Source organism: Spermophilus citellus (genome assembly GCF_964194105.1).
Source record: "Spermophilus citellus genome assembly, chromosome: 5".
NCBI classification, from domain to species: Eukaryota; Metazoa; Chordata; class Mammalia; order Rodentia; family Sciuridae; genus Spermophilus; species Spermophilus citellus.
The window spans coordinates 6,349,243-6,373,800 of NC_138186.1; the positions used below are offsets into that span (position 1 = coordinate 6,349,243).

Here is a 24,558-nt window from a genome sequence, read left to right on the forward strand (position 1 = left end):
CCTCTGGAAGGCAATTTTGCCATAAATTTCCAGTGAGAGTTTTCAAAGAGTTCCTATCTCATAATAGTCTAAACGCTTAGTAGTTGTATCACTGTAAAGAAGCCAAATCTATTTTATTTTTCACAAGGCTGTTTGACTGCTGTCATTAGTGAAAAACTAGAAGCATTCCAAAACAAGCTAAAAGAGATGAATGATCAGATTAAGGTACCAGCGTGCTTCCATTACATAAAAACCACAAGGCAAAGACATGTGTCAAGATTCCATTTTTTTTTTCTTCGTGGAGTTGCATAGAAAATGAGTGAGAGGAAATAATGAAATATTAAGACAGGTTCTGTCTGGGGGGCCGTTATTGATGATTTGAATATTCATTTTACTTATTTATATTGCTACAATAATGAAAACCCTGGAATGTTATTTAAATACATTTGCATGCATATTAAAGATTCTGGTGAACTGCAGCGAATGGGACTGTTGGAACAGTGGCCACTTGTAGTTCCTGTTACCTTTTCGGAGGACAATAGACACCCTGTTGGCCTGGCCTGCTTTCCAGAGGGGACCTTTGCCCTCTTGTTCCACGGACAATGTTTTTTCCTATCACTTTATGACATTCTGGTCACCCCGTTTGCCCAAGTCCAGTATGTTCAAATAGTTGGGTTATACGGTATGGAAAAAAGATATTTGCAAATAAATTTCAAGATTTGCTTATTCCATATTTCTTCTTCAGGTCACTCTAGTTTTTTATAGTCATGGGCTATTGAATTTTGCAGACAGAAGTGACACTGAATGTACCTGGTGGGTCACCTGTTAAAGTGAACACTGGGTGATTTTGTTGAGTGCTAAAGAATAGAGGTCAAATCTTGGAAAGGTGTGTGTGTGTGTGTGTGTGTGTGTGTGTGTATGTGTGTGTGTTGGGGTTGTCCTTATTCTTTTTACTCCAAATATCTTCATCTACCTGTTTTTCTTCTTCATTTCTTCCGTTATATTTCTTTCTTTTTTTATGTTTGATTTTATTTGTTCTAATTAGTTATACATGACAGCAGAATGCACTTGGATTCGTTGTGCATAAACGGAGCACAACTTTTCCTTTCTCTGGTGGTACACAATGTAGAGTCGCACCATTCATGCAATCATACGTGTCCCTAGAGGAATGATGTCCCTCTCATTCCACCATCATTCCTACCCACATGCCCCCTCCCCTCTGCCCAGTCCAAAGTTCCTCTATCCTTCCACCCCCCCCCCCATTATGGACCAGCATCCTCTGGAGTTGGAGAATATCATGCTAAGTAAGCCAGTCCCCCCAGTCCAAAGGCCAAATGTCTTCCCCCATTATATTTCCTTGTTTTTTCCTTTTCCTTTTTAAAAGCCAGAACATTTATTGGGCGGCTAATTGTTGAAACTCCCAAGATGAACTGGAGGAGGCTGCAACAGCTGCCCGTTTGGGTCAGGAGTCTTTCCTTCAGGGAATCCATGCCTGAATCCGCTGTGTACAATCTTGGATGCCTCCTTCGACCAGCCGGTGGTGGTATTTTGTCTGTTAGCCTTGGCATCCAGTTATACTTTCTCTTGCACTTGGCAGAGTAACCACACTCACCACAGCTCGACTCCAGAAGGTGCTAGGCCTTGGAGCCACAGCGCAGCGCAACGTGTGCGTCTTATTAGGATGCTTTCCTTATTAGGATGACCTTCCCTTCGGCATCTCACTTCTGCCACGGAGACCAGAAAGACACCCCACCCCTCATTATATTTCTTTACCTAAATTAGACTAAGATTCTGAGGTTTAAGAAGGAAACTATGATTTTATTTATTTATTTTTTTAATCATGAAAAATAATTGCTGCAGTGAAAGGGAGATGAGCTGCCTCCACCATGCTTGGCCTCAGCCCTTGGTTTCTGGTTGGTCACAGAATCCAAGGAGCCAAGTGCAGGGCCTGTGACTGGGAGTGTGTGCAGACTAGGGATGAGGAGGAGAAGATCCGAGTGCAGCTCAGATGCAGCCCAGCCTCCCTGTGCGCAGGAGAAATTCTTTGGCTGCATCAAGGAGCCCCGTATAAATGCCCCCCTGTTGCCAAAAAAGAACATAAATTCTGATGCAACATGGATGAGATTCAAGTTTCATCTTCAGTTAGTGGCTCTGGGGATTTGATTCTTGTGTCGTCGTGACTTGTACGGTCCACATTTTTGTATCTGATCAGTTCAATAGATTTAAAGAAATTCTTTAGTCAAAGGGCTCAGAGGGGAGTTGTTCTGGGAAAGGCTGTGTGGTTGGTGCTCTTCCTAACACCCATGGAAAAGTGAGTATGTAGGGTTTCTAAGCTGTTCTTTTCAGTGAACAGGTTTGAGTTCTAATTTGTGGCTTTTCGATCTGCAATCTGCTTTATCACAAGTTACCAGTGCATTATGTTTTATGAATTCATGATCACATGTGAGTTATCGATCTTTACTTAATTTGTCAGAAACTTCTTTGGATATTTAAATCAGAAACAATATAGTGTTGAAATACAGACTGGATGAGGTGTGATGATATTTGAGACATAGCTGCTCTATTTATTTATTTATTTTTCCGTAGAAAAGAACGTCTTTTCTAAGTCATGAATAATATGGTTTTTACGTAGATCCAGACGCACAGATTTCATCTGAAACATGAGTATTTTTGATACAGCAGTAGGGGCTCAGTACTACCGTCGCATTGGTCCGGATCCCCCATAAGCAGATGCCAGGATGGGAACAGACGTGTGAGGTTGTGGGAGGAAACGTTTCAGGGGAATGGCAGCCATGAGACTGGGATGCAGGCTTGACCCCTGAGAGGAGGGAGGAAAGGAGGGAGCTCCTGGGCTGCAGCAGGGTGCTAAGTTTGTGGAGTGCTGCCGCTAAGTTCCCAGGCAGAGGAGTTGCCTGGCTTTGGAGGGCGTGGTCTAAGTATCCAGGCGCTGCTCATTCATTGGCTGGCGCAGCCCAAGGGAGGCGTGGCCTCTGCGGGAGCACTTCCCGCGTGGGTGCTCCGCCGCTGAGTGCCTGGAAGTCCTGCCTCTGGGTCTGTCCTAGGCTGGTGGTTGTTTCCCAGACACGGAATTCGTTTTCTCCAGACAGAGGGCAATAATGTTGTATTTCTACAGTTCAGAAAGGTGGGCTAACCCAATACATTATCTCTCTCTTTTTTTTTTTTTTTTACCGATTTTGGGGTGCTAAGATGGAAGTTATGAATCCAATACATTGTAGACACTTAATTGGTTTACAAATGGAGCGATTGCCAGAGAGCCCGCCACACATTTTAAAAATTATGTGCTGGGTTTTGCGTGAGGAAGGCTGGTTCCTAGGGTTTCCAAACTTCCAAACAAAACACAAAACAAAAAAATGGCAAAAGGCATTAGAAAGAAGACCATCATGCTTTGAAGCCTGATTTGAAAACTGTCTTGAATGCCTTGCTTACAGGGAGTCCCTTGAAGAAAATCAGCTCAGCCCGATCCGGGTGCTGAGTGCGAGGCCTTGTTGGACAGCAAAGGGTGAGCCACAGAGTCCCATTGGTCTGTGAGACCCACTTGGCCGTGCACAGAGCTCTGGTGTAGCCCTGAGTCCTGGGACCAACAGCTCCGTTTTCTGGAAGAGCAGGATTTTCTCTTCTTCTCCAGGGTGAGAGTGTGGTCTGCGCGAGCATCACTGATGAGCATCTCCTGAGACCCCAGACCGAGTGTCCTGGTGCCCTTGTTGGTCATTCTCGCCCGTTCTGGCAGGATGCAGAGAGGCCCTGCCCTCCTCCCCTGGGCAGGCTGCCCCCTTCTTTCAACATCTTGCTCGGCATTAGGAGTTTTTCATCTTTTGGATCTTTCTTGTTGCTGTTGTAGGTGGACACATGCCTTTACTTTGTGTGTTTATTTTTAGGGGGGGCTGAGCATCCAGCCCAGTGCCTCACTCGCGCTAGGCCAGCGCTCTGCCACTGAGCCCCAGCCTCAGCCCAACGTTAGGAATCTTGTTTTAGTGGTCCATTGGCCATCGGGCTTTTGCAAATGAGAGATGTCAGGTTAGGTATAAAGGTGAAGATTCCCAAGGGTGGTTGTTGACAACTTATTCAAAGTGGTTTATTTATTAGTGCATATGCATGACTTACTTATTATATGCTTGTTATTTTAAAGGGATGGAAAATAAGAATTAGAATGAGCAGAATTAGACAACCAAGTGGACTCACTTGAAGGGGTGAATGTAGTTGGCACTTGTCATATTTGGCCAAAAGATGGCTGGGTCCGGCCGCGTCTTCCCGCACTGCTGCACGTGGCCTGCAGGATGCTGTGGAGCATCCTATGGATCCAGGATACTGTGATAAGACGTGGGTCAAACCCTCAGCCTTACAGATAACAGGCCGTCTTTCCTTAGGGTGTAAAGAGAGCAAATCCAACAAGAAGCCGTAATAGAAGTCAGAAAACCAGACTAAGGCTGAGGGTGTGAAGGAGAGCATGCAGTCAGAGTTGTGGGGTTTCATCTTGTGGGCAGTGCAACAGCCCAGTTGCTTGTGTCTCCTTCTAAAGTCATGTCAGAATCCTCTCCCTCAATGCTGAGGTATTGGGCTGTGGCTGCTGGGTCTCAAGGGTGGAGCCCTCGTGCATGGGGTTAGTGCCCTTGTCAAAAGGGCTGCAGAGCGCCTTTGCCCTTCCTCCCCATGAGGTGACGGAAGACAGCCATCTTGGAAGCTGGCCCTCAACCAGGCTCTGGGTCTGCCAGCTGGCCTAGGACTTCCAGGCTCCAGGACTGGGAGAATACAGTCCACCATTTGCAAGCGCCCAGTGAGTGATATTTTGTTATAACACCTGAAGGAACTTTGACAAGAGTGAAGCTGTATCACAAGTTCTAAACTAGGGGAAATGGAAAACCAGATGCCACTTTTCCTTTTCTTTTGAAACTGGGTCTGGCTGTGTTGCCCAGGCTGCCCTTGAACTCCTGAGCAAGCGATCTCCTGCCTCAGCTTCCTAAGTAGCTGGGACTAGGGACATGTGCCACTGCACCTAGCTCCCTTAAAACGTTTATGATAGCTTTGTTGAGATAGAATTTGTATCATTTGAAATACACAATCCAGTGGTTTTTAGCATTCTCACCCAGTGAAGTAACAAAGCGTAGCCACGACCATAATTAAATTTACATTTTCATCACCTACTTAAAGAAACCCACATGTATCAGCCATCATACCTCTTTTCTGCCCACTTTCCTTAGCCTTGCACAACCAGCAGTCTACCTTGTTTTTCCATGGATTTCCTTATTCTAGACATTTAATATATAGAGAATCATAGAGCTGGTGATTTTTTTTGTGTGTCTGCCTTCCTTTTTTACTGCTGAATAATATTCTATTGTATGGACATACCACATTTCATTTACCCGACATTTGGATTACTTGATGGACATTTGGATTACTTCTTTGGGCTGTTGTCAGTAATGTTCTCTGAACATGCACATGCATGCTTTCTTGTGGACGTATTTTCATTTCTCAGGGGTGTATATCTAGCAGTTGAATTGCTATATCCTAAGGTAACTCTGTTTAACTTTTGATAAACTATCAGACTGTTTCTGCAGCAGCTTCACCATTAACATTTCTGCAAGCAGCATGTGAGGCTCCAGTGTCTCCAGATTCCTGTCAACACCTGCTGCTGTCTGTGTTGTGGATCCTAGCCTTCCTAGTGCTTGTGTGGTTGTGTCTCACAATGTGATTGTGGTTGTGAGGTTGTGGTTTCAATCTTCCTATCTCTGATATATCCATTAATTAATTATCCGTAACTATTGTTGTGCATCTTTTCAACAAAAAGCTGCTTGTTGGCTATTTGTGTATGTTTTTAGAGAAATATCCACTCATTCTTTTTTCATTTGAAAGTTATTTCTCTAGTAGGTTGCGAGAGTCCTTCATATATTCCAGTCAGGTGTATGATTTGCATTTTTTTTTTTTTTGCATTCTGTGAGATTTTTTTACTGGCTTGAAGGTATATCTCTATGAAATTTATTTTTTTCTTATGTTGCTTGTGCTTTTGATATTATACCTAAAAAACCAGTGCCCGATCTGAGGTCATAAGATTTATACCTATGTTTTTTCCTAAAAGTTTGGCAGTTTCAGTTCCTAGATTTAGGTCTTGGATTCACCTTTGAATTGTTTTTGCTCTTTTCATGTGGACATCCAGATGTCCCCATCGCAGTTTGTTAAGAAGACCTTTCTTGCCCTCACTTATTTATGCTACCATCCTCTCTGACATGCATGCCACTTCTTAGGCAAGTTTTATTCGACAACTCTTATTAACTGAAGGTTGGCACTAGTTTTGTCAATAAACGGTTTGTTTACCGAGAGCTGCATTTTACAAACACGACTTTTACCATGTAAAAGGTAGGAGAATTGCCTCTAATACAGCAAGGGCTGTGAGAACACAGTTGGGTGGAAAGGCAGGTTTGTGTCATTTAATGAGGGAGACGTTCTGAGAAATGTCTCACTGGGTGGCTTTGTCACTGTGTGAATACGAGGGTGCACACACACAGACCCAGATGGTCTAGCCTAGTGCACCCCTAGGCCATGTAGTAGAGCCTCTTTCTCCAGGGCTGTGAGCCTGTACAGAATGTCACTGGGCCATTGTAGCACAGGGCAGGTGTGTGTGCACTTTTCACATCTAGACAGGTTTGCACGGGCATCACCACAGACATGCCAGTGACACGTTGCACTATGGCTTTGTGACGACTGTGACGTCACCAAGGTGTCAGAGTTTCTCAGCTCCACTTTAATCTTCTGGGACCACTGTTGATTGAAACATCCTGACGTGGCACACGACTGTGCAGGCCTGTCTCTCCAGGTGGAGCCTGGTTAGGCGTCTCCCCAGCCAGTGCTTTCCATGTTGGTGTGTGTGGGAGTCCCTGGCCATCTTGTTAAATAGATTCCCGTGTCAGGTGGTGTGTCCCTGAGTTGCTCCAGGTGAGGCCCATGTGGTGGTTCTGGTCCTGGGGCCTCGCTCTCGAGAGAGACCGTCTAGTGTGAGTCCTCATTCAGTGTCGTTACGGATACTTATTTAGTGCGATTTGGAAGGGAAATACAAACTGAATATTGTGCATTGTCCCGTTTTGAGATTTGATTGAATAAATTGCAAGATGAAAAGCCACCACACAGAGAAACAGAGTCACAGCTTCCCCCAGATGGGTTTTCTTCATCCTGACCTTTCCATCTTCTTCTAGACCCCTGATGATCATCACTCAGAAGATCACAACCCTGGCTTTCCAAGTCCACGACGGTGAGAACAAGCACCCTCCTTGTGGCCCTCCAAGCTCTCCTTTGTGCGCCCCAGGGTTTAGACAAGTGCCCGTGGACCTCGCCACCTCTTGTTCTGACTTTCCAAGTCTCTTTAACCTGTCCCACTCACCACCCTCCACTCCCTGGGGATCTGTAGTCTAAATGTGCTGAAATATTCACTCCGGGAACAGTGGGTTCTCTGTTTATCTTTGCAGTGTTTTAAAATTTGTGATTCTCTCTGAATTCATTTCCAAATTGCTTAAGAAATGGCAACCTTTTTGCTTTGGTTTAATCTCCAAAAAGCTTATGAGGTAAATAAGAAATTAAACAGCATTGGATGTTTAATCACTTTTTAATAGTAGATCTTTTTTTTGATAGAAAATCATCTAATGGATAATCATCTTGAAAAATCATCTAATGAGATTAGCCTGACCCTATAAAAAGCCGGGAGAAGGGCTGGGGTTATGGCTCAAAGGTAGACCACTTGCCTGGCATGTGTGAGGCACTGGGTTCAATCCTCAGCACCCCATATAAATAAAACAAGGTATTGTGTCCAATACCTTTTAAGTCCAATATCAATTAATTTTTTTTTTAAATTGGGAGAAGGAAGAATCTGTCGTTTTTCCAGCAAATGCGATTTACACTGTTCACAGTGGGACCCAGAGAAGGGAGGAGGGTTACTTCAGTTGGAGGGAAGATTTCTACCTGGCTTTATGAGGTGCCAGGTGCAACTCCTAAAAGCACCTTCTGTGGATTGTGCAGCTCCGGCCGGTGCGCTTGACTGTGGGATGTCTTCACTGGGTGACAGGTGGAGAGGGTTGTCTCCAGGAGCTGGTTTTCTTGTTAATCCTTCCATTTTCTGAACGGACGACACTTGGTCTGGCCCGGTGTCCCTGTTTCGTACCGGGAGCTCTAGCTGCTCTGTAGAGCACTGGATCGTTTTAGATCAAGATGGAGTCTTTCCAGGGGCGCTACCCTCCTGCTTGCCCAGCACCGAGAGGTCTCCCGGATGGGAGGCTAGTGAGGGCCAGGTGAGAGGAGCCCTGCAGACTGAGCAGCAGTCCAGACCAACAGCTGGCGTCAGTGCCACTCGGGTTGCTAGATGGTACTGTTAGTTGAGATCTTAGGGGGAAACAATGAAGAGATTTTTTTTTCTTTCTTTTTATTTTTTTTAAACATTGTTGTTTCTTCTTTTTTTTTTCTTTAAGTGGACTTTTTGCCTAGATTTAATTTTTGAAGTGTTCTCACCCCCACATCCACTTTCTGGGGCGTCCTTGTGTGCGTTGTTTATTGGCCTCATCTTTTCTTCTCTGTGTGTGTGGGAGGGACAAGAACACTCCAGAGACGCTCTGCCTTCTCTGAGGCGCGCCGCAGTTCCTTGGTGGTTGGTGACCGTCACCAGCCTTAGCCGGACAGGCAGTCCCACAGTTGACTTCTTGCAGTGACTTCTCTGCAGTCCACACGGCCATTTTATAGGGCGCCCCCGTCCTTGGGTTGGAAGGTTTTCTGCTAAGGGTAGGTTTTAAGAAGAAATGTGGCCGTTTCTTTGTGCTTTCCTTGTATCGGGGTGAACTTTCTACTCTTGCTGGAAAGGGAAGTCCCATTTCTGTTCCCTCTGGGTCCCTTTCCTGCTCTCAGCTCATTTCAGGACCTCAGCCAGCCTCACCAGGGAGGTGTTTACACCTGCAGTCTGCGAGGGGCAGTTTTGTTCTCTGCCTCCGCAGTGACATCATACAGGGAAGGAACCTCTGGTGGAGGAGGGGCAGGGTGTTCTGGAGCCCTCTGGGGTCTGGGTCATAGTATGCAAATTAAACAGAAAAGCTCCGAAGGCTCCCTATCATTGGAACCTGCAGAGACTTTCCTTCTTCACCTAGGCTCCTGGGCAGCTCTCTGACCCAGGGAACTGCCCAACCCACGCTGGGGATAGAACCCAGGGCCTAGTGCATGCTGAGCCCGTGCTCCACCACTAAGCCACGTCCTCCCAGGGATTTTTATAAAACGAAAACCAGGGGCTTTATGATTTATGAAACAAAAATAATTTGCCTTTTTCAAATGAGTTTGGTAAGACTCGTTAAGATGAGCTATCTACTTCACTTTAAACGTTGTATTTCTATTTTTATTTTTTTAAATAGGATTAGGTCGAAGAGCTGAAGACCTTTCTGCTGAGCAACATCGACTTGCAATAAAGTAAGTTAATATGTTTTACAGTCCTCTGCAAATCAGTATTTAGAGATTGTCCTCAGTTTTCTAATATCTGTATATTAATTCTATAATATGAATATTATATTGTTTATTTATCAGATCTATTGATGGATGCTTGGATTGCCTACCACTCTTTGGCTTTGACAAGCAATCAGTGATGAATAACCTTGTACATGGATTATTTTTTTAAAAAATGTATCTATTTACTTTTATTTTTTATTTGTTCTTTTTAGATATGCATGATAGTGGAGTATATTTTGACATATTATACATACATGGAATATGATTTACTCTAGGATCCCATTCTTGTGGTTGTACATGATGTGGAGTTACACTGGTCATGTATTAATATATGAACATAGGAAAGTTAGGTCCTTATTTCCCATTCACATCCCCCCTCCCTTCCCTTCATTCCCCTTTGTCTATTCTGATGAACTTCTATTCTTCCACCTTCCCCTTTATTGTATGGTAGCATCCACATATCAGGGAGAACACGTGGCCTTTGGTTTGGGGGATTGGCTTATTTCACTTAGCATGATAGTCTCTAGTTCTATCCATTTACCAGAAAATGCCATAATTTTATTCTTCTTTGTGGCTGAGTAATATTCTGGTGTGTGTGTGTGTGTGTGTGTGTGTGTGTGTAACATTTTCTTTATCCCTTCATCTGTTGAAGGGCACCTAGGTTGGTTCCATAGCTTAGCTATTGTGAGTTGAGCTGCTATAAACATTGATGTGGCTGCGTCCCTGTAGTATGCTGATTTTAAGTCCTGTGGGTATAGACTGAGGAGTGGGATACCTGGGTCCAATGGTGGTTCCATTCCAAGTGTTCTGAGGAATCCCACGTGGATTATTTTAAATGTGTTTGAGTCTAGCTGTAGGACCGATTCCCAGAAGTGGATTGTTGGGTCAAGGAGTAAAAGAATCTTTAACTTATTATTTCTGAAAGATTCTCCTTCACCAAAGTTGTTTTGTCTGCTCTGGAGTTATTTTCCCATGGGCATGTGTCTGGGGCCCTCTGTGAACCGCTATCTGTCTACCCACATCAGTGTGCCAAAGTCACAGGGGGAGAGAGGAGGTGGGGCAGGAGAAATGGGCCTGGGCTGGGCACCAGGAGGCAGCCAGTGCAGGCGGGCCTTGGCCAATGCAGGTGAAAGGGGTGGTGTAGAGGGAAGGAGCCCCCAGGACAGGAGAGCAGCATGGACATGGGTTGACAAAGGCTCCGTGGGCTGAGGACAGAGGAGCTGCCCAGCGTGGGCTAGGAGGGTACCCAGAGCCCACTGAGGGAGGGGAGGCGGCCCAGGTGGTTTCCTCGTTGAGAAACTGGGGTGTGGAAGCCGCAGAGAACCTTTGGAAGATTCTAGTGGATTCCGCCTCCACTACGCATCTAGGGGGTACCAAGGATGGGGCACAGCCGCGGCGTGGGGTAGCTGGGAGTTTCAGAACGCCTTTCCCCAAGGTTCCCAACTGCCCCGAAGCCTTAAGCAGAATTGTTTTCACCAGATTTTCCCTGCCACCTCCCTGGCCTGTTATTCAGGGCCTAGTCTGGATGCCAAAGCAGTCAGCAGACTCGCTGCCCTAGTTTATGTGGCTTCTTCCAAGTGGAAACTGGTTCCACCCATCATTTGTTTTGGGTTTATTTTGGCAACCTGGAGGGTTTTCCCTTTTCGGAGCATCCCAGTCAACTCACAGACTCACATTAGGTCAGGTTCTCACCCTGCCTTATGCGCATTTACCTTCATTTTGTGATGTAGACAGACAAGGGTGATAGAAAAAAGCATCTCCCAGCCTCCAGTAGCTTCTGCCCCAGGCCCAGCCCTGGGCACTTACAGCTTTGACCAGCAGAGGGCACCACGGAGCCCTGAGCCTGTTCTGACCACCTGCCTGGTCAGTGGGTGCTTTGAACCAGGTTGCTCTCTTCCCTGATTTCCCTATTTGCCCATTCTGAAGAAAGGTGGGAGACCAAGGAGTTTTCAACTTTTAAAAAATCAAAAACTGAGTTAAAATTTGGGGCTTTGTAGTTATAGATAATAAGTGAGGTTCATTTCGAGATAGTCATAAATGCATATGACATGGTTTTCTCCATTTCAATCCTCAGTACTAACCTTTCTCTTCCTTCCTCCCTCCCCCTGCCCTGTATTGGTCTTCCTTTTATTTATTTATTTTTAACTGGTTCATCATAGTTACATATAAAATTGAAATGCACGGTGACATATTCACATAGGCACATAGCGTAATTTGGTCAACTTTATTCCTCTCTTCTTCCCCTTCCCCTCCCCTCCTCGCCTCTCTCCCCATCGGTCACCTGCTTCTGCTCTGCTGTTCTCCCTTCTAGTTTTGCAAGATTCCTTTTTTTATTATTATTATTCATGTATTTTCTCTGGCTTCTGCACATGAGAGAAAACCTTTGACCCTGGGCTCTCCGAGTCTGGCTTGTTTCCCTTATCATGATATCCTCCAGTTCCATCCCTTTACCAGCAAATGACGATTTCACTCTTCTTCATGGCTGAGCAGAACACCACGTGTATGTAACCACATTTTATTTATCATCTGTCTAATGATGGACACCTGGGCTGGCTTCATAACTTGCTGGTGTGGATCGCGCTGAGATACACATTGGTGTGCATGTGTCATTATAGTATGCTGATTTTAGTCCTTTTGGATAAATATCAAGGAGTGGGATAGCAGAGTCATATGGTGGTTCCTAGTCTTTGGAGAAATCTCCATATGGCTTTCCAAAGTGTACTAATTTGCAGTCTCACCGACAATGCATAAATGTACCTTTTCCCCACGTGCTTGCCAGCAATTACCACGATTTGTATTCTCGGTGACTGCCGTTCTGACTTGGGTGAGAGGAAATCTCAGTGTAGTTTTTGATTTGCATTTCCCTGGTTGCTAAAGATGTTCAACATTTTTTCCTATACTTTTTTGAACATTTGTATTTCTTCTTTTGAAAAATATCTCTATAGATCTTTCACTCATTTATTAAGTGGATCATTAGTTTTTTTTTTTGGTTTTAAGGTTTCTGAGATCTTTGTATATGAGCCCCTAGTTGAAAGAGCAGCTGGCAAAGATTTTCTCCCATTCTGTGCTCTCTCAATGCTCTTCATGGTTTCCCTTGCTGTGAAGTTCTTTAATTTAATGCTGTCCCACTTATTGATTATTGGTTTCATTTTTTGAATTTTAGGAGTCTTATTAAAGAAGTTGGTGTCCATGCTAATGTGTTGGAGTGTTACCTGTTTTCTTCTAGCAGTTGCACTGTTTGCAGTACAATTCATAGGTCTTTGATCACTTTGAGTTGATTTTTGTGCACGGTGGGAGGTAGGGACCTACTTTTATTCTTCTGCACATGGATATCCAGTTTTCCCAGCACCATTCCAGGGGCTGACTCTTTTCCAACTTACGCTTTGACACCTTTGTCAAGAACCAGATGACCGTATTCATGTGGGTTTGTCTCTGTGCCTTCTGGTCTGTGGCATTGGTCGTCCTGTCTGTCTCTCATGCCAGGTGCTCTGCTGTTTTTGTGACTGTCACTCTGTAGTATAATTCGAGGTCAGGTATCGGGGTGCCTCTATCCTCAGTCTTGTTGCTCTGCGTTGCTTTAGCTCCTCTGGATCTCTTATTCTCCCATGTAAGTTTGAGGACCCTTTTCAGTTCTGTAGAGAGTGACATTGTTGTCTAGATGGGGACTGCACTGAGTCTGTAGGTGGCCTTTGGCCATATGACCATTGTGATGACACAAATTTTACTCTCCATGAACATGGTAGGCCTTTCCATCTTCAAGGTATTCTTCAATTTCTTTCTTTTTTTAAAAAAAAAAAATATTTATTTATTTATTTTAGTTCTCAGCGGGCGAACACAACATCTTTGTTGGTATGTGGTGCTGAGGTTCGAACCCAGGCCGCACGCATGCCAGGCAAGCGCGCTACCACTTGAGCCACATCCCCAGCCCTCTTTCTTTACTGTTTTACGATTTTCACTGTAGAGGTGTTTCACCTCATTAGTCACATTTATTCCCAAGCCTTTTATTTTATTTTGAGGCTAATGTGAATGGAATCGTTTTCTTGGTTTCTTTGAATTTTGTGTGTTGATCATGCATCTCGAAACTTCACTGAACTTGATTATCAGTTCTAGAAGTCTGCTGGAGGTTTTTTTTTTTTTTGGGGGGGGGTGTCTCCTACATATAGGATCATGTCATCAGCAAACAGAAATAGTTTGATTCTCCTTTTCCTGTTTGTATTTCTTTGATTTTCTCTTCCTGCTGGATGGCTCCAGGAAAGACCTTGTCACCTTTAGTCATCCACAGAGACAACGACTGTGTTTAGGGTTCGCTCACTTGCACCTCCTGGAGGAAAACCAAAGACTAGAGAGTTTTCAACTTTCTTCTTCTTATTTTTCACAGAGTGAAACCCTCTTTTTTGGAGTACTTAAGTTACCTTCTCAATTTCATGAGCGTCATCGCTGGCCCTTGCAATCATTTCAAGGACTATGTAGCATTCATTGAAGGGAGACATACCCACATGAAGTTGCTGCAAGTGAACGGGAAGCACAAAGATTCCCACAGCTTGCCAGAGCCTTCTCCAACTGTAAGTCTTTAGTGCCAACTGTTTACTCCGAGTCCAGAGAACAGATTTTGCTGCTAGGGTTGACTCACTGCTTGTTTTAGTGAACAAGCCAGGGCTGGGGTGCAGCTCAGTGGTAGAGCGTTTGTCTAACGTGCATGAGGCCCTGGGTTTGATCCCCAGCACTGCAAAAAGGTGAAGCTAAACAATTCACCAGAGAGCTTGGCCAGTAACTTCTCTCACATTTGTTTAAAATGCCAATATTGGTGTTTATCTGCAGGGGTTCTCAGTGTTGGAGGACTTAGCTGGGACTCAGGCTCTGTTCCCTGGACCTAGTACATATCCATTCACTTCCACCCAGGCCACCCCCTGGGGACGTGCTCTCAGTAGGCCATACTGCAAATAAAAGTCCATTTTTATGAAGTTGGAAACTATGGATCTCCAGAATGACATTTCCTGGAATGTCAGAGAGACTGGGCAGCGTCATTCTGTTGAAAGGAATTAAAAACTCAGTGTCACTTGATTCTAGAAGGGACTACACCTGAGCCCCCTGGGAGGCTAACGCTGTCCATCACCTGCCCACACACTGGCTCAGGTGTCCTCCCCCTTGCCTAGACTCCGCTGTCCCTGAGCCTCTGACCCTCTGGCTGGGAACTCAAGCACGTTTCCTGGGTTCTGAAGGTTATAAAAGCAGAAGGCAAAGTGTTGTTTCTTTCTGATGGGAAATTGTCTCCCTGCGACGCTGTCCTGCAATCTGATGTTGTGGATAATAAAACCCTTTGTTGGTGAATACGCTGAAGGAGGTTGTCATCCGTGCTGGACACATGGGTCCTCCGTGGCCAGTGTCAGGGCAGCACCCTGTCCACGTGCTCTCAGTGAAGTTACCCTCCATGCCTGAGTCTTCCTACTGCTCACACTGGTCCCCCCCGTTTCAGGGAGCTGTGATGCACAAGTTGTGTGTCACGCTGGTGTCTCTCCTTCTGTTCCTGACACTCACCAAGACCTTCCCGGTCACCTGCCTGGCCGAGGACTGGTTTGTCCAGGAGGCAGACTTCCCGACGCGTCTCTGCTACCTGTATGTCGTCATGCAAGCCTCAAAGCCCAAGTATTATTTTGCGTGGACTTTGGGTAAGTTTGCTGGAGGGGCCTGCTCCAGCCCGTAACCGGAGGCTCTTGAGCCAGGGTCGTTTTTGACTTTCCAACACAGCACTCATCTCCTCCTCCCGCCATAAGCCCAGTCATCACGATAGGGGACAGCCTGTCCTGGGTGCTGTTAAACCCAGGGCTATGAACAGACGTCAGAACTGGGTCGCTCGGTTCCACCCGTCACGCTGGACCACTGAACACGGAGGAGGGTCAGGGAAAATCCCAGAGTGGTCTGATTTCCCTCTGGTTTTCCTGGATGCTGTGTAACCCAGGAGGCCTGCTGAGTCCATCTTACCTCACACATGCTAATTCAGGCTCACTGCCTTAAGAAAGTTAGTTTTATATTCAGTTAGACGCCAATTTCAAGTTTTTTCAGTGTTTAAGGTAGAATGTTCAATTTTATTTGGTTTTATCACACTTTTTCCCCCCTGTGGGGTAACTTGGTCAGTATTAAACTTTTTTGAGGGAGGTGGGTACTGGGGATTGAATTCAGGGGCATTCAATCACTGAGCCACATCCCCAGCTTTTTTTTTTTTTTTTATTTTATTTAGAGACACAGTCTCTCTGAGTTGCTTGGGCTTCACTAATTTGCTGACGCTGGCCTTAAGCTTGCTATCCTCCTGCCTCAGCCTCCTGAACTGCTGGGATTACAGGTGTATACCATTGCACCTGGTTTTTGAAAAATTTTTGAGGTTGGGTCTCCCCAATTATGGAGGTTGGTCTTGTATCTATGATCGTCCCACCTCAGCCTCCCAAGTTGTTGAGATTGCAGGCATGGGCCACCCACTGTACCTGCCCATTTGCTGTTATTTAATTGTGGTGAAATAGACGTAATACAAAGTTCACTGTTTCAACCACCGTTGAGTGTACGATTCAGTGGCATGAAGTACGTCCACGAGGTTGTTCTGCCATTGTCTCCAGAGCTTTTTCATCTCCAGGTGGAAACCCTGTACCCATTCAACTTCAACTTCCTATTCCTTTTCAGTTCGGATTATCGTATGAGCCCACGTGCCCACGCCCAGCGCCTTGCGGTACTCCTGCTCCGTTTGGCCGGAGAGGTCTGAGGCAGAGATCTTCTGAATCCACAAAGCTGGGCATCTTGTTTCTAATTACGTTCAGTTTAACTCAGGGAGTTTGGTGAGCACAGGCTTGGGGCTGGGAGGATTTCAAAACTGGGTGAGATGCTTTCCCTACCTCAAGATTGAGACGACCTGGGGGACCATGGACATGGCCAGCAACCAGGCAATATGCCTAAGGGCTGTCAGAGCCCAGAGACCACCATCCTTATGCATGGGGCATGGGGAAGGCATCGTCTCGTTCCTCCTTCTGCTATTGCTTTTTTTTTTAGTACTAGAGATTAACCTTGGGGACACGTCACCACTGAGCCACAGCCCTTTTTATATTTTATTTAGAGACAGGATCTCACTGAGTTGCTTGGGGCCTCCCTAGGTGGCTGAGGCTGTGATCCTCCTGCCTCAGCCTCCCAGGTGTGTGCCCCAGGCCCGGCCTGATATCGCTTTACTGTTTAGAAATGAGGCTTTCTTTCGTGGCCAGGTTTAGACCTACTCAAGATGGGAACCCGCTTGCCACACTGGGTATGGTTTTATCTGTAAAACAGTTAATGGTTCTCTTTAACCTGAGTACGCCGGGGCACATGCGCAGCAGAGAACATCCTGCGTCTCCCCCCACCCCGCGCCCCCTTTCTTCCTTCTCCCTCCTCCCCCCATCCTTCCCTCTCCCTTTTTCCTTTCCTTCTGCTCCCCTGTTTCCTAGCCAGGCCTGAGCCTGGAGGAGGGAAGAAAGGCCATCCTGTGGCCTCTGAGGGAAAGTCCAGCTTGAGCCGGCTGACCAGTAGGACCTGGGGTGACAGGCAGCAGGGGCGCCTGCATCCTCCAACATGGAGAGCCCCCAGAGAGAGGCCCCGTCCTGGAGGAGCCTCCCTGTGGACCCCCCCTCTCCCAGCCCCCCACCCTCTCTTGATCTTGTCTGGGTGCTTTGGTCGGAACGCCTCATTGGTTTCTGTCGCCTCTGTTTGAAGTTTGTTTCGGCTTAGGCTGGAGCTCAGGCTGGTCTGAAATTAACCTTTGTATTATTTATGAATAAAGAAGCAATGAAGAGTGTATCAGGGAATATTTAAACTGCTTAACCGAAGAATGGTTTGATCCAGCTCTTTAAAACGCCATTTGCATATAATTGATGTACTAATTATAGGCGATTATAAATTTAATCCTTCAGGCTGGCCTCTCACGGTGCATCTCAGCCGAGCCTCACTAGCTCTAGTTACTGTTTATGTTGAAATAATAAAATTATTTTCTTTGGACTTAGCATCCAATTTTGGTTATTCTCCCCCTCCTGTCATTAGTGCTAATTAGGGAGCCTCAATTCCAGCCCAGGCTGCGTTCTAAGGATCCAAACTCCAATACAAGGGTGTTGAAGTGAATGGATCGGAAATAATAGGTCAGAGCCACGCACAATCCAAGGAAGTTAGTTTTGGACCCGGGTACTCACTACCTCCGACTGCTCTGGGACCAAACGTGTCCCAGAGAAGCCACTACAGAGTGGGGACTTCGGACCTTGTTTCAGAGGTAGGGGTCCTGAGAGTCAGGACCTGGAGTCGCTCACCACTCGCTCTTCAGAGTGGCTCTCAGCTGACCAGGTTGTGCCGTCAGAGCCCCAGCATTTGGATTCTGGCATTGTTCCCCTCCGCGTGGTCTTAACGTTCATCTAACACTAACCTCAGGCCCCTTCGTAGCCCCTGAGAGGTGGCCATGCTGGTGATAACAATGGCAGCCGGGCGGGGTGGTGCACACCTGTAATCCCAGCCTCTTGGGAGGCCAAGGCAGGAGGATGGCAAGTTCAAGGCCAGCCTGGGCCACCTAATGAGACACTGTCTCAAAATATATGACAAAAAGGGCCGGGGGTGTAGCTTATGGTAGAGGACTGGCCTGGCACGCTCAGGGCCCTGGGTTCCACCCAGCACTGCAGGAAGAACACGGCAGCCAGCGTTTGTTGCGGGCTGCCTTGGGCCAGGCTCGGCTCTCCGTACTCCACACACTCATTTTCATTTAATCCTTTCAGCAACCCCTTAGGATCGGTGCCATTAGTGTATCCATTTTCTACCTAGGGAATGGGTTCCGAGAAGGCAGATGGCTCTCCGGGGGCCGGGCACACAGCACACAGCCAACCCTGCCCTTGGCCACCTCTAAGACGGTTGTGAGGACTGGAGAAACGCTGAGCAGCTGTGACTGCCCAGTCCCGGGATGACTGTCGGTCACTGTCCTGTTCTTTCAGTCTGACCAGTGCTGGGGGTGGCAGCAGGCGCTCAGGGATCACTGTGTGGGCCCAGCTGCAGGTAGCCAGCTCTGGTCTCAGTGTCCACGTGGCCTCAAGGGCCCTCTCCTGTGTAGTTCACCTCTGTGGGTCACAAGCTTGTCTCCACGCGGGCAGAACCGCAGATGCCTTCTGACACTCTCTCATTTTGGTTGTCTTTTTCTTTGACTCTTGGTCACTTGGGAGGATGATACAGAAAGGCTCAATGCTCCTTCCTCCTTTCTTCTAAAAGGAAGCCAATCACTTTACAGTGGGCCGAGACTGAGACGAGCTCCAGCTGTGCCCAGAGTGGAGGACACAGAGAGGGTTTTGTTTGTCTCAGTGCAGGGGTGGAACCCAGGTCTGGCACAGGCCAGGCCGGCGCTCCACCACGGAGCCGCACCCCAGCCCAGGACAGGTGGCTCTCTTTGGACAGCTCTTCTGCCGCCATCTTGGTTTGGCCATGAACTCTTAGAGGGAGGAGTTCTCCACACTCTCCTCCAGGTCTAAGACTCTACAGTGCGGGGACTTAACTAGTTTGATTGATTATTTTCTTAAAGGATTCTAACAAAATTTGAAACAAGATAAATGAAAAGAGAAAATTAGCTTCTTGGTCGTTGTCCTGAGGGTGTGTCAGTCTTAGTGGGTTTCAGAAACACTTCGATAGCGCATCCCCCAGCCCGTGCCCGGCTGGTTTCAGTGACGGCTTTGGTCCTCTGCTGGGTCCCCCGTTCATGCCCATCTCTACTCTGAGCGCAGGTGTACTTGTATCTCTTTCTCACGCACATCTGGTTGGCCAGTAGATCCTGCTGTTCATGTCTTCATTTCAGTTGTTCTCTCTGATTCATCCTCCAGTTCACCATCTGGGAGCCTCCAGCGTCTTTTCTCTTTGCAGGTCTCCCTGGGTGCTAGGGGATGAGTGAATGAACATCAAGGTCACAAAACAGCCAGATGGATTCTTCTGGTTCATGATACTGGATCCTTTGAATGTTTTGGTTCCTTTCCCCAGGAGCCAGCACCATCTCTCCATGCCCAGTTAGACCAATCTTCCAGCAGCATGTGACTGTCGTTCCGAGCCCTAACTTATTGTTCTAAACCCATAGCTGATGCGGTGAACAACGCGGCTGGCTTTGGGTTCAGTGGCGTGGATAAGGACGGCAGGTGCTGCTGGGATCTGCTGTCCAACCTGAACATCTGGAAAATAGAGGTGAGTGGGTCCCCCACATTTCGCTGCTGCATGCAACAGCTGGGGCAGGTGGTCTGCCCTGAGCGCGGTTTCCCTGACGTTCCTCAGCAGATGACCAGGGGAAGCCGCTCTGGGAAGGCCAGGTCCCGCAGCCCCTGGACATTTTGCATCTCTGATTCCCCCCCCCCCCTTGTTCCTTTAAAGATCCCCGCCTTCTTGATAGCTTTAATGCTTCAAGGAAGGACGACACCAAACTCTGGAAAAGAGCCAGGAGCACCTCTCTGCTGCTCACATTCCTGTTCTTTTGGCTGGAAGTGCACTGTCCTGTTCTCTAGCTTACATCCTGCTTGCTTCAGTAGAGTGCAGAACCGGAAGCTCCTGTGTCAATATGGCAAGTGTTTTCTGCGGATCCTTTGGAAACAGTTGTCATTGTTTTCTTTTAAGGAGAATGGTCGTGGGCTGCGGTGGTGGCTCAGTGGCAGAGCGCTCGCCTTGCACGTGTGAGGCGCTGGGTTCGATCTTTAGCACCACATAAAAATAAATAAATAAAATAAAGGTCTAAAAAATACAATAACATTATTAAGGAAAAAAAAAGAAGAAGAAGAATCGTGATGTCCAGCCTCCGGGCTGCTGGGTCTGTGTGGTTCTGCTTTCCAGGTCTTTATTCTGGACCTCGAGGGTTTGCACAAGTTGCTCCTCACACATGGTGTCCCTGGCCACCCCACTTGTGGTCTTCTTTCCTCTGTTAGCGAGAGGACGGTCAGCAGGGCCAGCCCAGGGCCTTCCCTCCTCCCAGCTGGCTGGTGTTCTCAGCACACCCAGCTGCACGTCCCTAGCCAGGTGGCTCCTGTCTCTGCTGGGTTCGGTTTCCTGCCACCAGGGCAGGCACAGTGCCCCGGGAGAGAGTGGGCAGAGGGGTCGTGGTGGGTGCAGGAAGTCAGGGATGTGGGGAGATGGGTCGCCTTCCACCCCCACAGAAGCTAGACCAGGAGGAGAGTGGGGTGCCTGTCCTTCCCGGGGACTCAGAAAAGATCCCCCAGGCAAGGACGGCCTCCACCCCACAGAACAGAGGGGCTTAGGGGAAGGACTGGGTTTTTATTTCTTCTCCTTCTCTCTCTCCTCCTCTTCTTCCTCGTTCTGCTCTTTTCTGCTTATCCATGTATTTTTAGGAAGCATAGACGCACTTGTACCTGTCGTCCAACCACATGGCCGCACACAGTCAACTCACAGTGTCCTTACTCACGCCAGAGCCAAGCAATGCTACTGAGTGCCCACCAGGGACAAAACCCTCATTCTCGGATAGTTCTAGAGGCCCGGGGGCCCCTGTGGGCGGAGCGCCTGGGCACACAGGCAAGCCTGGACCCAGCACTGCTCCTGAGAGAGGAAGGAAGCCTTGCCTGCAGGTGGCCTCCCGGGAGGTTAGAAGCAGAGTTCCAGCCTTCACAACGACTGTCCCCGGTTTGGACAGGCCCCGAGGGCCATCTGTGTCATCTCCTTTCTATTTAGATGATGTCAGGGGTTCTGGAGGAGTGACGCTTCTCCCTTGTCCAGTTCTGAACTTCTTCTCTCCTCTGGGCTCAGGGACCCCCTGGAGCTGGGCAAGTGTCCTTCAGAGGGCTCCCCTCCCTCCTGGCTGCCCACCAGTGTGCCCACGGTGCCCCAGAGGATCGTCCTCTCAGTGGGTGTGTGTTCAGGGCCTGAATTATCAGTTACGTGTTTATTACAAAAGGAAACCAGAGGGGAGAGGCGGCATCACCATGGTGTCGGATACAGGGCGAGGGGCCGAAGAAGAACATGGCAGCCTGGTGCAGTCAGGGTACCTTGAGGCTGTGCCCTAGAAAAATGGGGAGCCAAACCCCTTCGTGTTTTGAAGTAAAAATAATACAAATCTAACTGTTTGCCTGTAATCAGTCCATCTGTCTGTCTTCCATCTGTATCTGTCTTCCTCTCCCCTTTCACTGCCTGCTCACTCCCTTCCTGGTATGTGTCACCTAGTATGTGTCACCAGGCCCCTGTGTGGCCTACTAGGATTTTCTTGTGGTTAATAAACGTCAGCAGGAAGACATGGCGCCCCACTTCCGCGGGCACTAGGAATCATGGTCCTCCTACGTGTGCTCCATGCTTTTTAGCCCTGGCCTTTGGTACCACAATATACATATTGTAATGAGGAGACCCAGTTGACAGTTAGTTTGGGGACATCTCTCCCTCGAGGTGGATTGGCTTTCATCATTGCTGGGATATTTCCTTGTTTTCTTTTCTGCACTGTGGTCCCTTCATGCGTAAAGCCTCTTGCTCTTGCAGACCCAGCTAGAAGCTTCTCAACTCTTGTAGCTCTTTATAGAATTAACCGCCAAGAGTGACCTGGTTTGTACGTGGCCCCAAATGCAAAGATGACAATTACATTTAAACTGTCTCCCTAAAGGCTTTAAACTCACAGGATCGCACTTTTCCTCTGGTGCATTTTCTTTGTGGAATATTTTACTTTTAAGATTCAGGTGACTTAAAAAAATTTTTTAATCAGAGCGGAAGGGAAATCCACAAAATGTTCCTTCGGTTTTCCTATAATTTGAAAATAAACGTGGAGAAGAATTCAGACTTTGAAGCCAAGGTTTCGTTGCCAGGTTGATCTTATAAACCCCAGGAAGCCTTCCTGCGTGGCTGCTGTAGCCCCGCGGTCATTGTGAAACACCACACTCGCTCTGCCGCCCGGGAAATTCTGGAGAGGACTTTCCGAGACTTGGTATTTTTGCAGCTAATGATAGGTGTGATTTTCTTCTCTCTAGACTGCCACGAGTTTCAAAATGTACTTGGAGAACTGGAACATCCAGACAGCTGCGTGGCTGAAGTGGTAAGGAAATCAGAAGCAGGCTCCTGACTCAGGACACTGGGGCATGCTTTGAGGGACACCCCAGGCCGTCGGCTGTCATCTGAGTAGTAATGTCTTCTGACCCTTTTGTTTTGTGTTAATATCTATGTCCTGTAAATGAAAAAAAAAGTCGAAATATGTTGATTTGAGAAAGTCACAATGTAACATTTATTTTATCTCATACTACTGTCATTACTGTGTGCCAGTCATTCATTCCACAAATTAGCTTCATAAGATGTTGATCATTAGCCCCACTTTACAGATGAGGAAAGTGAAACACAGAGAGGTTATGCAACTCACCCAAGTCACACAGCTAATGAGTGACAAGTTTGAGCCCAAATGGTCTGTCTGCAGGATCAGGCTCTTGTCCTCTGTGCTGTGCTGCTGTTACCTTAAGGACAGTCTGTCAGGGGTAAGGAAGGGCATATCCGCATCAAAGCTCTGATGCTTGCTCTGCTCATCCCTAGCACTGAAAACCTTATGGTAGCCCACAAGTTTATGCTTTTTAATTTACATTTTTATTGTGATTTCTCTGTTCTTTGTCCTTCTGTTTCAAAATGAGAAGTATTTCTTATTATGGAACTAATGATATGTTGGAGCAGAAAACTGCCCTAGTGGAGTGCACAGACATTGCCTTCCAAAAGATCCCCTCTTTCTGATGTGTAACTTCTTGCATTGGTCAAAACCTGGGGCAAGAGGAGAGACGGTGACGTCCCAGGTGCTCAGGTGACGTCTTGAAAGTCTGGCTTTGGCTAGCTCGCTGTCTGTCAGCATTGCACAGGATCATCACACAGACTCCGTCTCTCCATGTGTGGCAGTCCCCTGGCTCAGAGTCTCCGTCAGGAGCTGAGAGATGACTAAGGGTACATGTGTGCACATAAAACTTGGACAACAGTGCTTCAAAATTTTTGGCAATAAAATGTTTCACTCTTTAAAAAGAAGCTACGAGGAGTAAGAAACAAATATATACTGTACTGTGCCTACTTCTTATTTCAGGAAAAAAAAATCCAAACAAAACATTACAAATGGAGTCTTGCGTTTATCTCCCTAAATGCCTTCTCTCTCCTCTGATGAAGAGGCAACCATAATCCTTAGTTTGGGTGTAAATCAGTTGCTTCTGAATCAGCAGTGAGGGGCTGGTGATAACTGGATTTCTGTTCCATTTTTATTTGGTCCTCTTTGGATCCACTGGGCAGTGGCTTCCTTAGAGGGCCATTGGCTATTTGTAGACTGAGTTTGGGGGGAATCCCCTATCATTTTGATTTCATAAACAGCCTAAGAGTCAAAGGTCTCCACGGTCTTTGTTGACATTTTCTAGATCCTCAGAATATCCCTAACCTGAAAATCTGAAATCTAAAATGCTCCAAAACCTGACGCTTTTTGAACATGAACACAATGTCACAAGTGGAAAATCCCACACCTGACCTCAAGTGACAGGTTGCAGTCAAAACACGGGTACATTAAAAATGTTGTATGGAATCACCTTCAGGGTATGTGTGCAAAGTGTCTATGAAACAGACAAATGTTGTGCCTTTGACTTGGGTCCATCCCCAAGATGGCTCACTGTGGATATGCAGGTATTCTAAAATCTGCAAACATGCGGAATCCAAAACACCTCTTGGGATACTTAACCCATGCCACTCTTCAAGGCAGATTCCTGAGTCAAAATCTGATGGACAAGTGAGGCCTGAGCAGGTCATGTGACTGGCACGCTGATTTTTGTGCCTGAGTCCTTGTCCAGGAAAGACTGAGTGAGGACATCCATTTCTCAGGACCCTTCGCCAACTCCAAAATTTTCAATGCAGTGGCCCTGACTCAAGTTCCCCCAGATATGAGACCACGGTTGGAAACAGTTAGGCAGGAATCTTGCTCAGGCCTTCGTTAGGGCACCATGGGCCCAGGCCATGTAGTCTATGAGGTTGGACATTTATCACATCTGCCAAGGCCGAGGTGTGGGTCATTTGTCTGGTGGGGCTCAAGGGACCCAGAGCAGCAAAGGCTTTGTGGTTCCATAGCAAGACCCTGGACAGCCTGAGGCCAGCGCCCATCAGAAA

The 24,558-nt window shown here is 47.1% G+C and overlaps 1 protein-coding gene across 1 annotated transcript in view; it reads left to right on the forward strand.

The window, feature by feature from the left end:
- The window catches only part of MBOAT1 (membrane bound glycerophospholipid O-acyltransferase 1), a 97,549-nt gene that overhangs the window by 61,233 nt on the left and 11,758 nt on the right, over window positions 1-24,558 (forward strand). The window contains exons 5-10 of the mRNA XM_081294405.1: window positions 7,182-7,237; window positions 9,369-9,423; window positions 13,838-14,021; window positions 14,933-15,125; window positions 19,556-19,659; window positions 22,422-22,486. Coding sequence (XP_081150531.1) covers window positions 7,182-7,237; window positions 9,369-9,423; window positions 13,838-14,021; window positions 14,933-15,125; window positions 19,556-19,659; window positions 22,422-22,486 — 657 coding nt within the window. The remainder of the gene's footprint in view (window positions 1-7,181; window positions 7,238-9,368; window positions 9,424-13,837; window positions 14,022-14,932; window positions 15,126-19,555; window positions 19,660-22,421; window positions 22,487-24,558) is intronic.